A 20,000-nucleotide genomic window follows, 5' to 3' on the forward strand; every position below is an offset into this window, starting at 1 on the left:
TAATATTTGTAGTAATATTTGTAGTAATATCTGTAGTAACATCTGTAGTAATATCTGTAGTAATATCTGTAGTAATATCTGTAGTAATACCTGTAGTAACATCTGTAGTAATATCTGTAGTAATATCTGTAGTAATATCTGTAGTAACATCTGTAGTAACATCTGTAGTAATATCTGTAGTAATATCTGTAGTAACATCTGTAGTAATATCTGTAGTAATATCTGTAGTAATACCTGTAGTAATATCTGTAGTAATATCTGTAGTAATATCTGTAGTAACATCTGTAGCAATATCTGTAGTAATACCTGTAGTAACATCTGTAGTAACATCTGTAGTAATATCTGTAGTAATATCTGTAGTAATATTTGTAGTAATATCTGTAGTAACATCTGTAGTAATATCTGTAGTAATATCTGTAGTAATATCTGTAGTAATACCTGTAGTAACATCTGTAGTAATATCTGTAGTAATATCTGTAGTAATATCTGTAGTAACATCTGTAGTAATATCTGTAGTAATATCTGTAGTAATATCTGTAGTAACATCTGTAGTAATATCTGAAGTAATATCTGTAGTAATACCTGTAGTAATATCTGTAGTAATATCTGTAGTAATATCTGTAGTAACATCTGTAGTAATATCTGTAGTAATACCTGTAGTAACATCTGTAGTAATATCTGTAGTAATATCTGTAGTAATATCTGTAGTAACATCTGTAGTAATATCTGTAGTAATACCTGTAGTAATATCTGTAGTAGTATCTGTAGTAATATCTGTAGTAATATCTGTAGTAATATCTGTAGTAATACCTGTAGTAATATCTGTAGTAATATCTGTAGTAATATCTGTAGTAATATCTGTAGTAATATCTGTAGTAATACCTGTAGTAACATCTGTAGTAATATCTGTAGTAATACCTGTAGTAATATCTGTAGTAATATCTGTAGTAATATCTGTAGTAATACCTGTAGTAACATCTGTAGTAATATCTGTAGTAATACCTGTAGTAATATCTGTAGTAGTATCTGTAGTAATATCTGTAGTAATATCTGTAGTAATATCTGTAGTAATACCTGTAGTAATATCTGTAGTAATATCTGTAGTAATATCTGTAGTAATATCTGTAGTAATATCTGTAGTAATACCTGTAGTAACATCTGTAGTAATATCTGTAGTAATACCTGTAGTAATATCTGTAGTAATATCTGTAGTAATATCTGTAGTAATACCTGTAGTAACATCTGTAGTAATATCTGTAGTAATACCTGTAGTAATATCTGTAGTAATATCTGTAGTAATATCTGTAGTAATATCTGTAGTAATATCTGTGTCTTTTTCTTCATTAACTTCTGATTGTTTTTTATTCATTGTCATTTGGTTTTTCTCCAACTTTTGCATTTTTTTCAGAGGCATGGTGATAATCAATAAATCAATCCATCAATCAGTCAATCCATCAATCAATAAATCAATCAATCAATCAATCAATCAATCAATCAATCAATCAATCACTCATTCAATCACCCTTTATTAGTCTATCTCTTAATCCCACCAGCAGACGTTCCAAACGTTTTAACAGACAGACAAACCCAACAGGACTCTTCTTGTTCTCTGGGGGGTCGAACTAACTCCTCTCTCACTGCAGCTTACAACCAGCACACCTGTTGCTGATTGGTCGATTTTAATCAGACAGAATCACACAGGTGAATCACACAGGTGAGTCACACAGGTGAATCACACAGGTGAATCACACAGGTGAATCACACAGGTGAATCACACAGGTGAGTCTCATGACCAGAGACTCACGCGAAATCAAAACATAACGGAGATTTACGTGTTTAAGTGTAGAAATGGAAAAGTTGTCATTATTTTTGTTGAATGAAGTGCATTTAAAGCTTTCTTCCCACGACGGTGCGCCCCTGTCACAGACACAAGAACGCACACAAACGAGAACACAGTGAGAGCTCTGGGCTACAGCTAACAGCTAAGTGACGGGTGTTGAAGATGAATATGATGGAGGAGTTAACACATAATAAATCCCATTTCCTTCCAGAGTTTGTGCGAATGATGTCTCGCTGACTCCAGACCCCGGTCTCCGGCGCTGAACACAACATGGACCAGAATGCACTCTGTTCACGTACACGTCTGTCTTCTTGATGTACAAAGACTTGTTGGTGTCTGTGTTTGTTTAGAGGATTCCTTCAAAGTGTTGCTGTTGTGTGATTTAACACTGAACATGTGAAGATTTTAAAGGCACACACACACACACACACACACACACACACACACACACACACACACACACACACACACACACACACACACACACACACACACACACACACACATAATTGTCACAATTTTACAAAACAACTTCTAACAAATAAACATTATTTGCGAATCAACTTATTTTTCTGCAGACAACAACATAAATTCACACATATCGATTGGTTTTCTTTGGTTGAGCTTTTATTTAATCATTTAACCAACGAGGACCAATAAAATGTTTGCATTTGAACCTTTTTGTTAAAGCTTTAATAACACTAACATGCTGATTGTGCTGCCCACCTTTACACATCCTGGAACTTAACTGGCCATCTTTAAGGTGTTTATCTCATGTAATCACATATATCTTGTGTTTTCTTTGTACAGTGTTAAACAGCTCACAAATTTATTAAAAAATGTACTGAAAATAAAAACGTGCATAACAGTAACAATAAACTAGTTTTTAAGATGGTTTCTATTTTACTGATTGAAATCTGCTTCTACAAAAGTGAATCTGCTTCCTGTTTCCTGTGTCGGTCAGAAGACGATGGAGCGTTTCCTACAGGGGGCGGTCCAGACGCTCTCCACCTGCGTGATGAGATGGATTAGATCTCTTCTCTCGTGGCGTTTTTTCAGGGCCTTTATTAGTCGCTTTTTCAAAGCTTGCACAGTTTCACTGTAGTCATCGCTGAGGGGAGCCATCGGGGGACTCCCACGCCAAATTGGGGGGATGTGCCAAAGTAAAGTGTCTGAATCTACCTCCATCACGTCAGAGATGGTCGTGATGTTTGCCTCCTTCATTCTGGTGTCCTTCTGGATTATTTTCAAGAGCAGTTCCAGAACCTCTTTACCTTTCTTCTTTCCCACAGCTGGTATTTCACACATGTTAGTTTGCACAAAATGACACTGTGGCTTCCTTCCCACAACCTCCAGCCTTGTCCAGGCATGGAGCGCCATCTCCAAGACGTCCCTCTGACTGGAGTCGTCTCCAGAAACACAGACGATCACAGCGTCGCTCAGACCCACGGCTAAGCTCGCGACTTCCTTGTCCCGTTCGTGGCTGTGATCATCCTGAGCCGTTTGATGAGGTTTCAGTCCCTCCGTGTCGATGATCACGATGCAGTCGCACCCCAGTTCCTGTCTGGCGTCGTTGCCGACAACGATCAGCTGGAGGAACGCCCCTCTGGTGCACGCCCCCTTGCCGACGGCAAACCTGACCCCAAACATGTTGTTGAGTAGAGTTGACTTTCCCGAGCTTTCAGCTCCCAGGATTGCGATGACCTTGAGCTTACTGTTGGATTGCATAATGTGGTGAAGCTCAGTAAGCACCTCAGTAATCCATTTCATTGGGATGTTTGCGGTATCTCCGTCCACAAGCTCCAGAGGGAAACCGTCCAGCAGCATCTGAGCGAACAGCGCTGGCAGTCGTTCCACGGTTTTCCTCTGACGGCTGTATTCTGGAAGGTAACTAACACATTCAAACAGCTGTCCACACTCTCGAAAAAAGTGACCCAGGCGTAACGAAACAACAGAGATCTGTTTGCCGACCTCTGCAATCGCTTCCATGTCCTTGGGGAACGTTTGTCTCAGCTCTTTGTACTGATCCTGCAGGGTCGAGACTTGGTCCCGGACTCGGTCGTCTAGATCCATCTCCAGCCATTTGAGAAAATAGCAGCGTTGGACTTCTGACGTTACCACGCCGTGAAGAAAACTTGACATTGCAGCTGTCATGTCGAATCTTAGCTGTTTCCTTCGCAGTTCTTCTTCTTTGATTTTCAAAGATTTGCGGTAGACTTCAACATTCTGGTTGCCGGCTTTCCTCAGTCTCCAGTACTCTGTTTCAACCCATGAAAGAGCTTTCCACAGGTGTCCCTGCAAAGTCAGTTGTTTATCTTTAAAGCCAGAGGCGTCAGCAATGCCAGCGGTGATTTTACTGACGTTCCTCCTTGCACTCTGGCACTCATCACTGTCTTCATCAACCAGGATCCCACAGCAGCGAGCGTTTTCAGCCATTTGTGCCACACAGACTTTATTTGAGCAGTTTTCCAGCATTTTGGAGATTGATTCCTGGATGAATTTCGTCAACTCCGTTTCAGTCTTTTTCTTCTGGCTCAAATTGGTTGTCTTTAAACTCGGTCTCATCTTCATCATTTTGAGCACCAAAGTGTTCCCCTGTCCACTGCTGACCAAAATGACATTTGCTTTGACATCTTTTCCCTCCAGTTTCTTGAAGTAATCAGCTTCTGATTCCATACAGAAGATGTAAACGACGGAAGATGTCTGACAGAGGAAGGAGAATTGCTTGTCAAAGGCTCTGATGTCCCCTCTGAGGTTTGCAACAGCCAGCGGTTCTGTGAATTTGTCGATGTTCCTGTTCCCACATGGGAGGTACCAGCTGATTTCAACCAGCCCCTCTGAAACCCTGCGGGGGACGTTGCCACCGATCATGTGACGGTGGTAAAATGTGTCGTGGCATTGCTGGGTATTACTGAGCAGTTTGTTCAGGATCAGAGACTTGGACAAGTTTGTCCTCCCCAGTCTGACGAACGACACCAAAGGAATCACGGACAGCGCAAGTCTTTCTTCACAGCTTATCTTTCGGAAAGCCTGGTTTGATGGTCTGAATGTTCTGACAATTTCACGCATGGACCACAGCATCAGTGTGATTTCTCTTGTTTCGTGGATGGGCAACAGGAGTGGGACCGCATACTGACACAGTGCCATTTTCAGAACGATGTCCTGCTGAAGGAAACCATCCGAACAGAGAAACAATGCAACTGCCACATCCAGGGGATTGACTGCATTGCTTCCATCACCAAACAGGTGTCTGACACTTCTTGCATTCGTATTCAACATCATCAGTTCCTTCAACATAGTTTCAGGGAGGCACTTCGTCCTTTCAAGTTTGTCCCCGGCTGCATCGCTCAGATCAATCTCCAGGACAGAGCTGAGCGTTAGCTTGTTGTCGTACTGGTCTTCAAGCCCAATCATTGACAGCACCTCCCTGAAACATGGCTCTGTGGATCAACAAACATTCATTAACAAGATCTGATGTTCTCCTCTCAATATCTGTTGCACAGGTACTCTCCCATTGGAGAACAAATATGCTGAGGCGACAAAAAACAAGATCAATTTAAGCGTGATGGAGGAGCAGGTTCTAGATAGTCAAGTGTGATCATGTGGCTCAAGGTCTATATGTTATCGACAAAGGTAAAACACGTGTAAATTCATTGGTGCAATGTGTTTCATGCTACAGGTAGTCCTCAAGTTACGAACATTCAATTTACGAACATTCGTAGATATGAAAATACACATAAAGCCGATTACTGTCATTCTCTTTCCTACGACAACCTCCGTGGGGGCAGCGCAGCCGCGTTCACTCTAGTCTCCTCCTCTTTAACCCGACACAAAGACACTTTCCAAAGACGTGTGTTTCTTGTGTGTTGGTTCTGCTAGCTTGTGAATTTCAGTTTAGCGGTGATGTATTCTGTGTTAGCGGCCTGAGCGGCCCCTGTAAGGGGTAGTCATGTGACCGAGTCAAGCATCTCCACAAGCATCAAGAGTGACTTATAGACATATGTGGAGAGAATCCACTCATTTAAAGCAAAACATCGTTCAGAACCCGACCTGGGGGTTGGGGTCTAAAGGTTAGTTTCTTCCTCTACTACAGTATTTTATGTCACTATGTGTTGTTTTAATGTCCTGTAATTGTTTCTGGTCAGTCTTGGGGAATAGTACTTTCGTATTTAGAGCATTAATGACATTTAAATGACCTCAAATGGTGGTTGAAGACTGAAACTTCATAAGGAAAACCAACAATTCAGCTTACAAACAACCTCTCTTGTGTTCGTAGGTTGAGACTACCCGTGTTGTCAGGGCACATTAACAGTAAGCTGGGCCTAAAGAGGCAGCTTCCCTGCGGCTACACATGAGGTTTAAACCGGTGACGTGTGAGGGTGGGATCTCTGACCTGTGTGTATCGTGATGGACACCGGTTGGCTGCACTGACCGCCCAGCAGCGTTGAAACAGAGATGGTGTACTCGGTGTCCGGCTGCAGGTCAGAGAACTTCTTGTAGCAGTCTTCAGTGTGGATGGCTAGCGGCTCCTTCCCGGGACTCGTGACATTAATGAGGTACTGGTGTGGAGTCCCCTCCATGTTGTCTCCTCTGGTCCACTTCAAGGACAGAGCTGTGGCCTCTGAATGTCCTTTGGAGAGGTGTTTGGGTGCTGGCAGCTCTGCCACAGAGACATTATTGGAACAAATATTTGATTTTTTTCTCTTGTTTATTCTTCATAAATCAGAAAGAACACAAAGATGTGTCCAGTCTTACCGGTTGTAACGGACGCTGTGACCCATTCACTTAAATTACCATCATTGTCTTCCGTAGCAACGCTGAAGAAATATTTCTGTCCAAACTGAAGGTTGTTAATCTCGACTTTATAAAAGTCTTTAATGACCAAGCTGCCCCCCTCCTTCATCAGGGAGCTCCACTTGATTCTGAATCTCTTAGGCCCGTCCAGACCCACCGGGCTCCCCCAACGGAGGGTCACCGAGTCTGGTTCCACTGATGGGAAGCTGATCTGACCAGGAGGGGGCACCACTGACAAACAGAAGCAGACAGAGGAGCTGGTTGATGCGAAATATGAGCCAATTGGTCTTTCAGGATTTTCACATTTGTGCATCATCAATCAGATGGAAGCATCTGCATTACGCATGTGAAAAATTTAGTATTAGCTAAGAAATATACTAATTAGAGATTGCAAATATTTTAGAAGGCTCCATTAAAACCTTATATTTCAAGGCAGTTGTTTGATAGTTGAGGCTTTAAAAAAAAAAAATTGAGATGTGAAAAAGGAATTGGAGAAACGTTTTCTGATGTAAATAAATATTTCTGTATGTCATCACTGCATTACGAAAAGGCTTTAAATTTGTCAAATTGAAGATAATTTTACCTGTAGATGTCGACGTGTCATACTGTACAGTGTCAGAAAACAGATTTAATGGTTTGTTGTGAAGGTCATCTACTAGACAGTCTTTCGCACGTCAGAGTGAGCAGTAAATAGATCCCTACGCCTGTGTGGAAGGATGCGCGCTTTGACTCACCTTTTCCACGTTGTTCAAGGTTCTCGGATTCACCTTCAACAGAAATCTGTAGTGGAATCACAACAGCGGGTGAGATTCAGCTGAAACTGTCCCGCGGGCACGTCTTCAGACACCCACCTGGCTTCTGGCGCTATGTGGCCTCAGCGAGGTGAGGTCGTGACCTTTGTGATAACCCAGAGCACAAATCCTGCAGATCTGCATCTGATCGGTCCTGCAGAAGACGTCCAGAGGCTTTTTGTAGTGCAGGCAGCGTTTGGCCTCCACCTCCTCACACGCGTCCGTCAGCAGGTGTCTCCGCAGGGACTTGACGGTGTAATGCTGCCGGACGTCCAACTCACAGAAGGAGCTGTTGCAGGTCAGACACGTCTTGGCGGCGGCGGCCTGAGAGCAGACGTCACAGATCACCTCCTCGTCTCTGGTCCATAGGGGGAAGAAACACAGAGTACTCAAACCACAACGTAGTAGCTGGGACAGTGGGAGGATTTTAACTAAAAAGTCAAAGGAGTGCATGTAGAATAAGATCAGGTGAGAGCTGTTCTGTCGTCTTCTAGTGTTCAAGTCTGACAAAACAAAACCTCTGAGGATGTTTCAAGCAGGACTTTGAGACAGTAAAAAGACACATGCAAAAGAAAATGATTATTAATAATACTAATAATAAAATGATTCCAGTGTTTAAGACTAAAAACATGTTTTTTTTCAGTCGGTTGTCTCATCTGAACAGCTTTATTCATCCAAAGTAAGGACAGTGAAGGAGTCGGGACGTCAGTCTCTGCTGCGTCCGTCTGAATCCTTCTCTCGACTGCGTGATGAAGTGGTGAATGTACAAAGAGTCTCACGTGTCGTTATTGGTCACCGTCTCCTCTTCGCTCTGGGACCCCCTCCATCCAGACGTCAGGGTCGATGAATGGTCGGAGTCGGATGGGAAGTTGGATTCGCTGGTTTCTAACTCGTCCCAACTGACGAGGAAGCAAAGGCAGGTGGAAAAGAGATGTTCAAGTCTGTCCTGCAGGTGGATCTGAGGGTGAGGTGAGGTTTACCTGCTGGGGCGAGCGCCATCAGGGACTCTGGGATGGGCTTTTAGCACCGGGTAGACAGTAGCCAGGGGGGGCTGTACCATCAGCCTGGAATCCATCACATAGAACACTCAAGAGTTTTCACTTGTGGAAATATATCAAACAAAACCAAATCCAACGTACGCATGTCGGTCACTTCGACTGATCACATGACCTCCCCAGGACTGGGGCATCCCGTACGGAACTTTCCTGACAGGAGAGAACAGCAGAGCCACGATCACTCAGGTGTGACAGGAGGACTACACCTGCCGGCGTGAGGGAGTTCTGCTCCGTCCTACCTTTGGTTGTCCCACTGAGGACCGACGTCCTGCGAGGATTTGTCCGTCTCATAGGCAGAGTAGTCCGAATCTGGTCTCTTCCCCCTGAGAGGATGACATCATCAGGTGACCTCACCGACAACACCAATCCACCAATCATAGCGTTGTAACACCTGCCGAGTTTGGATTGCTTTGGATAAAAACGCAAACATCTGAAATCCTGAGTGAAGTCGTTATCCCTCACGCATTCACGCATCGACACGCACAACTTCACCTCGTCACAGATTTTTCGCAGTTAGTCACGTGACACCATACTCGTATTCTATTGGCTGACAGCATCCTGAGGTGTTCTACGTTCTGTGAGTCTCTGACTTCCGTGAGACACAAAGTGTTTTAAACAGTCTATCAAAGTGTTTTAAAGGTGATACAGATAGAGGGGGGTTTGATATCACCATGGGGGGGTTCAGAAACATTTAAATTACACTAAAAATAAGATTAATAGTTAGTCGCTATATTGCATAATGTATTAATCGCATTTAGTTCCTGGAACGCATTAACCACGAGGATCGAGGGGTTACTATACACCAAAAAAATTTTCAGCTACGTTTTAACCAGACCTGTTAATTTATTTATTTATGCCTTTTTTTGTTTATTGGTGAGTTATTTATCACTCTTCTTCTTCTCCTTTCAGCTTTTCCCTTCAGGGGTCGCCACAGCGAATCAATTTCCTCCATCTAACCCTGTCTTCTGCATCCTCTTCTCTCACACCAACTACCTTCATGTCCTCTTTCACTACATCCATAAACCTCCTCTTTGGTCTTCCTCTAGGCCTCCTGCCTGGCAGTTCAGAACTCAGCATCCTTCTACCAATATATTCACTATCTCTCCTCTGGACATGTCCAAACCATCTCAGTCTGGCCTCTCTGACTTCATCTCCAGAACCTCTAACATGTGCTGTCCCTCTGATGGACTCATTCCTGATCCTATCCTTCCTGGTCACTCCCAGAGAGAACCTCAGCATCTTCATCTCTGCTACCTCCAGCTCTGTCTCCTGTCTTTTCCTCAGTGACACTGTCTCTAGACCAAACAACATCGCTGGTCTCACCACAGTTTTGTACACCTTTCCTTTCATTTTAGCTGAAACTCTTCTATCACACATCACACCTGACACTTTCCTCCACCCGTTCCATCCTGCCTGGACACGCTTCTTCACCTCTTTTCCACACTCTCCATTGCTCTGGACTGTTGACCCTAAGTACTTCAAATCCTCCACCTTCTTGATCTCTTCTCCCTCTAACCTCACTCTTCCACTTGGGTCCCTCTCATTCACACACATGTCCTCTGTCTTACTGCGGCTAACCTTCATTCCTCTCCTTTCCAGGACAAACCTTTCTATTTAAATAGGTGTTGGTAGTACGTTCTATGTGCTGGTGCTTTCTGTGTGTTTCTGTGTCTTTGTACTCACTGTGCTGTGGAGGTGACAGAGGTCAGAACCTCCTTAAAGGATCAATAAAGTTTTACTCCACAGTGAGGTCACTTGTTTTTTGGGTTTTTTTTGTTTTTGTTAACAACTATAAAGACTGACTTTCTTTTTTTAAGAACTATCTTGTTGGTTTCTATCGTTCTCCTTTCTGCTGTTAGAACATAGCACCAATCACACACGACCAGTTCCCCACCGCTCGGCTCTGACATGAGGAGGGACGTCCTGGGACGACTTCACACTGGAAACAGAGAAGATTGACGAGATTTGAATCTGAATGAAACACGCGTAAACTGTTCACACATGAACAGTGGATATAAGCTAGGCTACCTGTTAGCATCAGCGTACAGAAATGTGTTTTCTTACTGTTTGCCCTTGAAGAGTAACGGCGGGTCGATGGACTGCGTCGACTTGGCGCTCAAACAACCGCTGACCATCGACTGTGGCGTCTTGGATCTGAAACGAATCGATGGCGATAAAAAAGAAATGATTTCAAAACGTGAATTTAATCCCAGCGTTTTAAAAAGCCGTCTTACCGTTTGTCCTGTGAGCCGGCAGACATCCCCGACATGAGACATGAGGTTCTCAGTATTCACCCTGGAAAGGATTATGACAACAGCGAACTCATTCCTCTTCCTATCATGTGTTAAAGATGTCTGTCTGTTGCTGTGATCGAGGTCGTTGTGCGTTGAACAGATGGGTGAAAACATGAACTCTTCCTGCTTAAGGATCACCTACCCGTCCTTCAGACCAATCACGTTAAATCACACAGGCTTCACACGGAACGTTTACAACAGCGTTATCAGGAACTGTGTTATCAGTCAATAACTCTTTATTGCATTTTCCATTCGCGTCTGTGCTTTGAGATTTTACGACGCCACCTGTGAACGTTCAAGACGACATGTGGCCAGTTTAGACCGACTGTGTCGTCTGACAAGACGGAAACTTTCAGAGACCTTTCTGTCACCAGGTTGAATCCTCTAGATCAAAGATCCAGAACAGAGGTCCAGAATGGAACGTTCCTTCTCACAGGGCCGTTACCTAAATGTTTGTTTGTACACAGGTGAACCCTGTTGGGTCGACTTTTGACCTCACCTGGAGGACGGTGTGTGTTCAGGGTGTTTAAAGACCTGTCTCTGTCGGAAACATCACTGTCATGTCCAACCAATCAGACGCAGCGATGGGGGATCAGGGGGCTCTGTTGTTATTGTTATTGTTGTTATTTGGTGTTATTATTTTTCATGTTGTTGTTGTTGTTACATTGTATTATTGTTATTGCTGTTGTTGTTATATTATCATAGTACTAGCGGGAACTCGAGGAAATTCCACAGTAAAACAATAATATCAGACTTTATAACAAAAGTATGAAAACAAATGTATTGGTTTATTAACCAATAAAACCAAGCATCACCATGGTGACGTAACGACTTTGTGTTGGCCAATCACAGATGGCTCTGGGCGGGCATTGTGAAGCCGTAGATGAATGCTAGCAGGCTAACTGGGGAAAGAAAGCTAACTACTGGTGAGACTGGGAGAGGAGCTAACGCTAAAGGAGCTAACGCTAAAGGAGCTAACGCTAAAGGAAAAGGCTCCTGTCCAAAGAGCAGGTGTTAAAGAAATGTTAGAGAAGTGATGGTTCTGTTAGCTGACCTGATTCCTCCTGGCAGATGTGCTGTGATTGGTTGGGCGCTTGATTGACAGATGTGTAGGTGGGGATTATTATAACTATTATTAATGTTCCATTTGTGTCTATTTATTTTTTCCTTCATCTTCCCCCTTCTTTCCTCTCCTTTCCTCTCTCTCTCTTTCTGTCTTCTGTTCATTTAAGCCTATTTTATTTTTTTATTTTTTTATGCATCGCTCCAGGAATATTAATAAATTATGGTCTGGCTCTCTCTCTGTGTCAAAAGCATCATCAGCTGCTTAAAGTAAATGATTATCCATGAATAACGATATAAATAAATGTCCTACCTGAGTCTCCAAAGGCAGCAGAGTTCAGACGACTGACGGGTAGAGCTGAGGGGGGAGAGTGATGAAGACGAGAAGACGAGGAAGATTTCTCAGCCTCTCCCTCCTTTGTATGAAATATAACAAGGTGTCTGAGTGTGTGTGTGTGTGTGTGTGTGTGTGTGTGTGTGTGTGTGTGTGTGTGTGTGTGTGTGTGTGTGTGTGTGTGTGTGTGTGTGTGTGTGTGTGTGTGTGTGTGTGTGTGTGTGTGTGTGTGTATTGAGGTTCAAACTCCACAGACGGACGACACACACGTACTGTACAGGAAGTGACTCCTGATGACTGATTAACTTTTCTGTGCTGCTCTGATTGACACCCGGACCCACAGAGAGGATCCTGGAGGCTCTCAGGGTGTCAGAAAAAAACCAGTGACACGGAAAATGGAAAATGAAAAAAATAAGTTAAATGTTTATATCTATCCAGTGATGTGTATTGTAAAGTTATTTTCTGTTTCACTCAAAATTGCTGAATTTTCACATTTACTGCTGAAATCCTGATCAGAGACCTGTGGTGAGTCATTGATCACCATGTATTGATCAGTGACTCCACTAGCTGTGCTGGTAGCTAAACAGTGAGAGCGTAATGATATCTCTCTATATGTCACTATTAAAATGTTCAGACACGTTTGATCTATGAACTCAATTCCCATAATTTAGCTAATGTATATAATGTTGTGTTTTTCTATCAACAACTCCATGTGTGTAACGTCTCTCTGGAGTTGAGCGGTCCTGAAACCGCTGGGAAAAGGCAGGAAGTGAGGCACGCAGTTCTCCTGCCTCATGGTAGGGGGCGCTGCTGATCCCAGGGATTCTTCTTCCTCGGCCGCAGAAGAAGTGACAGTAAACTAATCTATAGTCAGAGAGTCAAGAGCAGCCATTCTTTAGTTTTCCTCTCGCCTTGCTTTACTACAAACACGGAGGATTACATCTCCACTCAACATGTTTGTTTTTTTACCTTCTTTCTTTTAATATCTCAAAACTCCTTCTGGGTCACAAAGGTTCAGGAACATCCATCCCAGCATTCCGTTCTTCTGGGCTGGACCGTTATAATTCCTTCTTATCAGGATGTTTCATCCTCCCTGATATCATCTGAATTAAACAGAAGGAGTTGATTTCCGTCCTGGCGCGTCACGTTTCCCCTCTGGCTCATGTTATTCATGCAGAACGTGAACATGAGAACAGCCGCGGGTCAGATCCACACTGAATATAGACGAGGGGGGCGTTCCATCCCAGAACTCCACATCCAGAGCTCCTGGTTTCATCTGGGGGGTTATTTGGGGGGAGTTAAAACCGTTCTGAAGGCCTGACTGCGAGTCGTGAACAGAGGTGTACTTTCAGTACCCGTCTCTGCAGCTACCCCCCCCCCCCCACCAAACCAAAATGAGATCTCACCTATGTTATTAGCGTGGGGGCGGGGGATATAAATGAGACTACTGCACAAACAGATTGGGGGGGGGGGTCAGATCACTGAGGACAACAAACCTAGAAAGGATTCCATTTGAAGACATGAGAACCAATGGGGGGGTTAACTCCTCATCACTGGTGAGTCAGTGACCCAAATGGGGGGGCAGTGATGTGGAGCACTCAAACACCAATGAGAGCTCTCAGCCCTGCAGTCTGATGTCTGCTCTAATGTAATCTGATTACCTCCCTGCCTGTCTGATACATTATGAGTCGAACGTTGACCTTCGCTGACCTTCACTGACCTCCATGCTTCAGGTGGCGGTGCAGCTGAGTCATGAAAACAGGATGGATTAACAGGAAGGGATTGTGTAACGTTTCATTTTTTTATTCCCGTTATGTTTGACTGACTTCTTGATTCCAAATTTTTGCAGAAGTTTCAAAAAGGGGCGACCAAACGGTGACCCCAAAGTGACCCAAAGAGAAGGACACGGTGGAAACCTTTATTCACATGTATTTCGACTGGTGTCATTCAGTTTGAAGGGATCGATGCTCAAACCTAAAGACAAGCAGGACCAGAACCTGGACTACATCTCACAGATCCAGTACTGCTCCACGTCACAGTTCTCGTCGTTCCAGTCGCCGACCCCCGAGGCGTGGTGCCAGAACTCCACGCAGTCCTGGTTCCTCCCGTCGTAGCTGTTGGGCTGGTCTTTGCCCCAGAACCTGAGGAACGAGCAGAAGGTGGTCTGTGGGGGGGTTCTGGGGTTAGACGTGAAAACACGACGTGGGTTTCTTACGTGGTGGTCATGGGGGTCCCGTCCACCCACTTCCACTGGCCTTCCTCTCCCTCGTCGCTCAGTCCGATCCAGACCTCTCTGTCACTGGAGTACAAGGTGTTGATGAAGGCCTACGAGGGACGAGACGTCCAATCAGGTTCCTTCTGATCAAGCTGTGAGTAATGAGCCTTAAACTGCACCGACCAGCAAAAGAGACTACATGAGAACAAAGGGGTCAGTGTGTTTGTTGGGAAAACAACAAAAAGAGTATTCTGAACAACACGTGACCTTTGACCTCCACCTGTGCAGGTGGATAAAGCTTCGCTCAGATGCTTTCCTCTCTGCTTTTCTCATAAGAAGGTCAATCTCGGTTTATGTCGACATAAGTAATAAAATCAAACGGCTAGCCTCCAGGCTATCGTAAAGATAACCACTCCCAGTTCTGTTCTGAACTTTATTAATAAATGCGTTTTAATAGTATTTCGTTAACATGGATCTATTTCAAGCTGACAGAATTTTTATATTTTTTTTCTAATTACGTTTTATTTTTTAATTTAGTACAGAAATAACGTCTCTCGTCTTCAGCTGCTTCCTCCTCATCGTGGGTCACGGGGGTTGCTACGGGCTAATAATATGATATTACAGTAATCCTTCATGCATTCACGCATCAACACGCGCGGTTTCACCTTTTTAGTAAGTAGTCATGTGATACCGTACTCGCATTCTATTGGCTGACATCCTGAAGTGTTCTACGTTCTGTGAGTCTCTGACTTCTGTCAGACACAAAGTGCTTCAAACAGTCTGTCAGAGTGTTTTAAAGGTGATACAGATAGAAGGTGGTTTAATGTCAGTATGGGGGGGTTCAGAAACATTTAAATTACCATAAATACTGGAGGAAAATATAATCAAATATATTCTCAGGTTTCGTATTTACTTTGTATTTCATCTAATAATTATATAGCTAAATACGTTGTGTAATGGGCGTCCACCGTTTAGCGGCGGACGCCGGCTGTGTCATTTCTTTGGCTCTTTGTTGTAGGTGGAGACACTGGAGACCGGTACGGGAGACTGGTACGGGAGACTGGTACGGGAGACTGGTATGTGAGACTGGTACTGGTGACTGACACTGGAGGACCAAATAAGGAAAAACAACCAGCCAGAGAAAGACACGATGCATATGTGTTAATGTACAGCGGCTCATCCTTAAGGTGGAGCCTGCAGACGGGCATAATAAATATCTGAGGTTCTCTGGAATGTGTTGTTCTGCCCCTTGTCTCGGTTCAGACAACACCAGGTTTTGTGTTAGGGACAGAGAACCCAGATCTGCTTAGAAATATTGTATTAGGATAAAAATACACATTTGATGAACGAGACGGTTTGTTTCTTGTTCTTCCTTCCGGTTTTGAACACGGACAACTGCTCTGGGTGGACTTCGGGATAAAAGTCCGTTTACCGAACAACACTAAGATAAATACTTTGTCGCTCTATTGCGAAATTTAGTTGTTGCAGGTGGTTCCTGGAACGCGTTGACCGTGAGTAACAAGGGACCACTGTATATGTTTTAGTCTGAGTTATTGTACAGTCACATGATATTATGTCGTGATATTATGTGCTTTTAACGGTTTACTACTGATTTTATGATACAAAGTAGAGTAAAATGACGTGAACTTGATTTTTATTTTTCGGTGCTTTTTTTTTTTTATAAACGTAAATGACGTAAATCGATCAAAACCTGTGATCACTGGCGCGCTGCCTCCTAACGCTGAGTCAGCAGAGACCAGATGTTTGTCATTTAGTTAAAAAAATACGTTTAAGTGATGGTGGAGTTCAGTAGAACTGAGGGTCCTCCTGAAGGTCTGAGCCGTTGGTTTAGTGTGGTCCCACCTGTAGACACAGACTAACACCTGGCGACACCAACCATCTTCTCCTGGGTCTTCAGGAGAGCCAGGTCGGCTCCTTTGCTCTGACAGTAGACTCTGGACTGCTTCCACGTCTTCTTGCCAGTGGAGGTAAAGAAGCAGCTTTGCCCGAATCTCTTCCAGCCGGTGGGGCATTTCTTACCTGGAAAAGTCACAGGTATGCAGCACACGTGGTAGGTAAGAATATACATTGACAAGCTGTTTTCCTATGAAGGGCAGAAGACATTCTAAAGTTGGAAAAATGTGTGGAGAGCGCCCTCGTTCCTCGTGGTTCACGCATTCCAGGAACCGCACACGACTGACGAATTCTGCGATAGAACAACAAACTATTTATCTTATTATTTATGGTAATTTTTAACATTTCTGAACCCCCCCATACTGATATTAAATCTCAACCCCCCCATACTGATATCAAACCCCCTTCTATCTGTATCACCTTTAAAACACTCTGACAGACTGTTTAAAGCACTTTGTGTCTCACAGAAGTCAGAGACTCACAGAACGTAACGCACTTCCTGATGCCGTCAGCCAATAGAATGCGAGTACGGTGTCACGTGACTACCTACTAAAAATCCGCGATGAGGTGCAGTCGTGCGTGTCGATGCGTGAACTGCGTTGCCGTTTTGGTAACCGTACTTTGGATCATCCCGTTCAGACGGACGATGTCCGCCTGCAGCTGGTCTCTCTCCGCCGTCAGGTTGTCGTTCTGCCGTCTCAGCGCGTCTCGTTGGACCGTGGCGTTGGAGCATCCGTCTTCCAGCTCCTGTTTCTCCCGCCTCAGGGTCTCGTAGGTCGCCTGCAGCTCGTCTCTGGCTTTCACCACGATGTTGTACTTCTCCAGCAGGATGTCCTTCTCTGACGTCACGTTCTGGAGGCTGCTGGTGGCCTTGTCCTCCTTCTCGTTGGAGTAGTTGTACATGCTCTCCAGATGCTCCACGTTCTGCACCATGCTGTTGTAATCCGCCTGCAGCTGATCCTTCAATCTGCTCACGTTATTATACCTGTTCTGTAGATTGTCCCTCTCTTTGGCGACGGCGTCGTGACTGACCTGCAGCTCGTTTTTGCGTGTGACCGTGGCGTCCAGCTGCTTCTGCAGCAGGTCTCTGGCCGTGGTCAGGGCGTTGCTGTTGGTCTGCAGACGCTCGTTGCTGGTCTTCAGCTGTTCGTTCTCCGAGCTCAGAGCCACGTTACTGTCCTGAAACTGCTGCTGGTTGGATTTGAGTTTGTTCACTTCATCAGCCAGAATTTGATTATTGTTGTGCAGGCTGGTGGTCCTCCTGTCGTTCTCCCTGCTCTGATACTGCAGCTTTTTAACGGTGTAGTCCAGGTCCTGCCTCTGCTTCTGGGCTATGTTCAGGTCGGTCTGGACATTCTCCTTCTCTTTGCTCACTGTCTTCAGCTGGTCCTGATGCTCCTGCACCACCTTCTGGTCTGCAGACACGAGAGGCGTCAATAAATCAGTCGTTTTTACTCTTCTTTGAAAAACATTTGAGTATTTAAGAGAGAAAAGGATGTAGACTCACAGTGGACACTCTGACCTATGACCCCAGCCAGCAGGAGAACACACAACACACCGAGGCAAAGTGTCGCAACCCGAAAAGGACTGTTTCTCAATGCATAAACTGAATGACAGCAGGAAACAGAAACTGGTTTTAGGGAACTCGTGGATATTTGCTGCATCTGTATTTCCGTACCGGCGGCGTTGCATAAGATGAACCAAAGCATCGCGCTCAAGCGAAAACAGCAAATCAATCGCTGTTCGCTAAGGATTCTGAATGTGTGTGTTGTGTTTAATTAGCATGTAAGGTGATATTTGTCAATATATTTTAATATTGACAAATATTACATTACATGCTAATTAAATACATGAGATTGTGATTCTTCATCTGTCAACCTGTCAGCATCATGAAATGCTGCAATATTAACTGGAGTTTTAGGTCCTTTCAGCTTTGTTTTGGTGTTCCAGCACCTAATGAAGGAAATCCCTGAAGAAGTCCAGACAGATGCTGATGCCCCACGTGGGTTTGTGTGCATGTTTAAATGTGGGCAGTAGTTTGTCTTTCAATAAAAATGTGCCCTTCAAATTAAAAAATTGAATTTTCAAATTTAAAAAAATTCAAATAAAAAATTTCAAATAAGAAAATAAAAAAGTTCAAATAAAAGTAAAATTTTTTTAAAAATTAAAAAATTTCAAATTAAAAATTTCAACAAAAAAAATTTGTCTTTCAAATAAAAAATTTCTGCACAAACCGTGTGCTGCTGATTCAAGGGTTTATATGTTGGATATTTTCTATATGGATGCAGGTTTGATGTTATTATTACCTGAAAACCGGAGTCTGCTGCCATCCAAAAGTTGTGTATATCCGATTTTGCTGTTGTCGGTGTCCATGTTAGTGACCGTGGAGGCGTGGTACTCCACAGACATCCTCACATCTGATTTTTGAGCTGCAGCTTTAGCAATAAAACAAAGAGAGACGGAATGTTCTTCTAGGAATGCTTTAAGAAAATGTGGAGGTAAGTTTCCATCTCCATGTTTTCGACCAGGAGCGAGACTTACCTCTTCTTTGAGGGGTGATGGAGGAGGGAAGTTTGAGCCACGGTGAATGAAACCCGCCCTGCTCACCTTTAACGTCACGCCGCTCGGGCTCTGATGCTTAAATATGTTACACGCCCAGAAAGTGAGGCGTGGTCGGAGGCGGAGCCAGAGCCGCCTTTCTTCCTGTTTGCTGGTCAGGAAACAGTCAGATTTCAGGAGCGCCAGGCTGAAATCTCTCCCTGCATACTCTTGGTGAGGGTGTGTTGGGTGACCTCTTGACCTCTTTTTTTATGGTATCATGAACAGCATGAGGAGTGAAATCAGGGGGTGTCTCTCATCCAGCCGCCTTCCAGGAACCCATGAAGACCCCGTAGACAATAAAGTAGCTGATTTCTGATCACAAATCAATACGACCGTTGTTTTTCAAGCATGAATGAGGAAGGAGAGATTTTAGGGAATCCAAAAATGCTGAACGGGGAGTTTTGAACACGCTTGTTTTGATTACTCAACTTCTGGTAACATTGAGCAAAAGATTCCACACTGGAGACTTCATGTCAGTGTCTCCATCTGAATGGAGCTCCTCCGAGCAGCAGATCAGACGCCTCCTGTTCTTAAAGCTCTCAGCAGGGGGGGTCAAGGTCATGTTCACCGGGGGCCACATCATCAGCATAACAGCTGTCCTCAAAGGGTCAGATGTAACTGATAAATGTAACTAAATGTAATAGAAAATAAAGGATAAATGTATCCACTCAATGTGAAATACCTGAATTTATTACTTATTCAAGTCACAAACATTACAGTTACACAGAAAAAATATGTTATGATAAAAGTGCATATAAAAAATGTTTTAAAAATATTTTTAAAATGTTAAAAAAAAAACATGTTTGTTTGTTTCTCTGTTCTAACATAAATCCTTTTCATTTGTCAGGTTATTAAACCCACAGAACTCCATCAATCAAGGATCAAACTATCAATCAATAAAGAAAAATAACATCAGACACAAGTTAGGACGTTAACTTTGTTCACTACGTTTAGTCAGAGTTAGAATGGACTGAACTACTGCATTGTGGGAAATGTAGTTTTTGATCAAAGCACACTTTTGACCGATTTATTTTTAGACACTCTGACCTTTCATGCTCTCGTCGGCCGCATTTAATGATGTGGAGGGCCACATTTGGCCC

The 20,000-nt window shown here is 43.7% G+C and overlaps 3 protein-coding genes across 5 annotated transcripts in view; 1 reads left to right on the forward strand and 2 right to left on the reverse strand.

Annotated features, from left to right (window-relative positions):
• The window catches only part of cabp2a (calcium binding protein 2a), a 7,453-nt gene extending 4,682 nt beyond the window's left edge, over positions 1–2,771 (forward strand). Inside the window, 1 exon segment of the mRNA XM_068321459.1 lies at positions 2,052–2,771. Within this exon segment, the coding sequence (XP_068177560.1) occupies positions 2,052–2,077 (26 nt within the window). The 3' untranslated portion in view covers positions 2,078–2,771.
• A 22-nt stretch (positions 2,772–2,793) lies between these two features.
• LOC137600635 (up-regulator of cell proliferation-like) lies at positions 2,794–10,633 on the reverse strand. The gene is made up of 11 exons (XM_068322365.1): positions 10,545–10,633; positions 10,375–10,419; positions 8,720–8,803; positions 8,565–8,630; positions 8,406–8,489; positions 8,205–8,324; positions 7,486–7,783; positions 7,369–7,414; positions 6,596–6,865; positions 6,234–6,500; positions 2,794–5,280 (listed from the first exon to the last, which is right to left on the reverse strand). Exons 1-11 carry the CDS (start codon positions 10,613–10,615, stop codon positions 2,801–2,803), a joined length of 3,831 nt encoding a protein of 1,276 aa, XP_068178466.1. The 5' UTR covers positions 10,616–10,633; the 3' UTR covers positions 2,794–2,800.
• Positions 10,634–14,072: 3,439 nt separating this feature from the next.
• Positions 14,073–18,986, reverse strand: LOC137600056 (C-type lectin domain family 4 member M-like). 3 transcript variants are annotated; one of them, XM_068321420.1, is made up of 7 exons: positions 18,841–18,986; positions 18,606–18,734; positions 17,807–17,905; positions 16,920–17,714; positions 16,283–16,425; positions 14,386–14,495; positions 14,073–14,311 (listed from the first exon to the last, which is right to left on the reverse strand). In XM_068321420.1, the coding sequence occupies exons 2-7, from the start codon at positions 18,706–18,708 to the stop codon at positions 14,173–14,175; spliced, it is 1,389 nt and encodes a 462-aa protein (XP_068177521.1). In that variant the 5' UTR covers positions 18,709–18,734; positions 18,841–18,986; the 3' UTR covers positions 14,073–14,172. The 3 variants fall into 3 exon arrangements, with proteins under 3 accessions (XP_068177521.1, XP_068177522.1, XP_068177523.1); XM_068321421.1 differs by lacking the exon at positions 17,807–17,905; XM_068321422.1 differs by lacking the exon at positions 14,073–14,311 and having other exon boundaries at positions 14,402–14,495; positions 16,249–16,425.
• Positions 18,987–20,000: the final 1,014 nt, after the last annotated feature.

This window comes from Antennarius striatus, chromosome 8, assembly GCF_040054535.1.
Source record: "Antennarius striatus isolate MH-2024 chromosome 8, ASM4005453v1, whole genome shotgun sequence".
NCBI lineage: Eukaryota > Metazoa > Chordata > Actinopteri > Lophiiformes > Antennariidae > Antennarius > Antennarius striatus.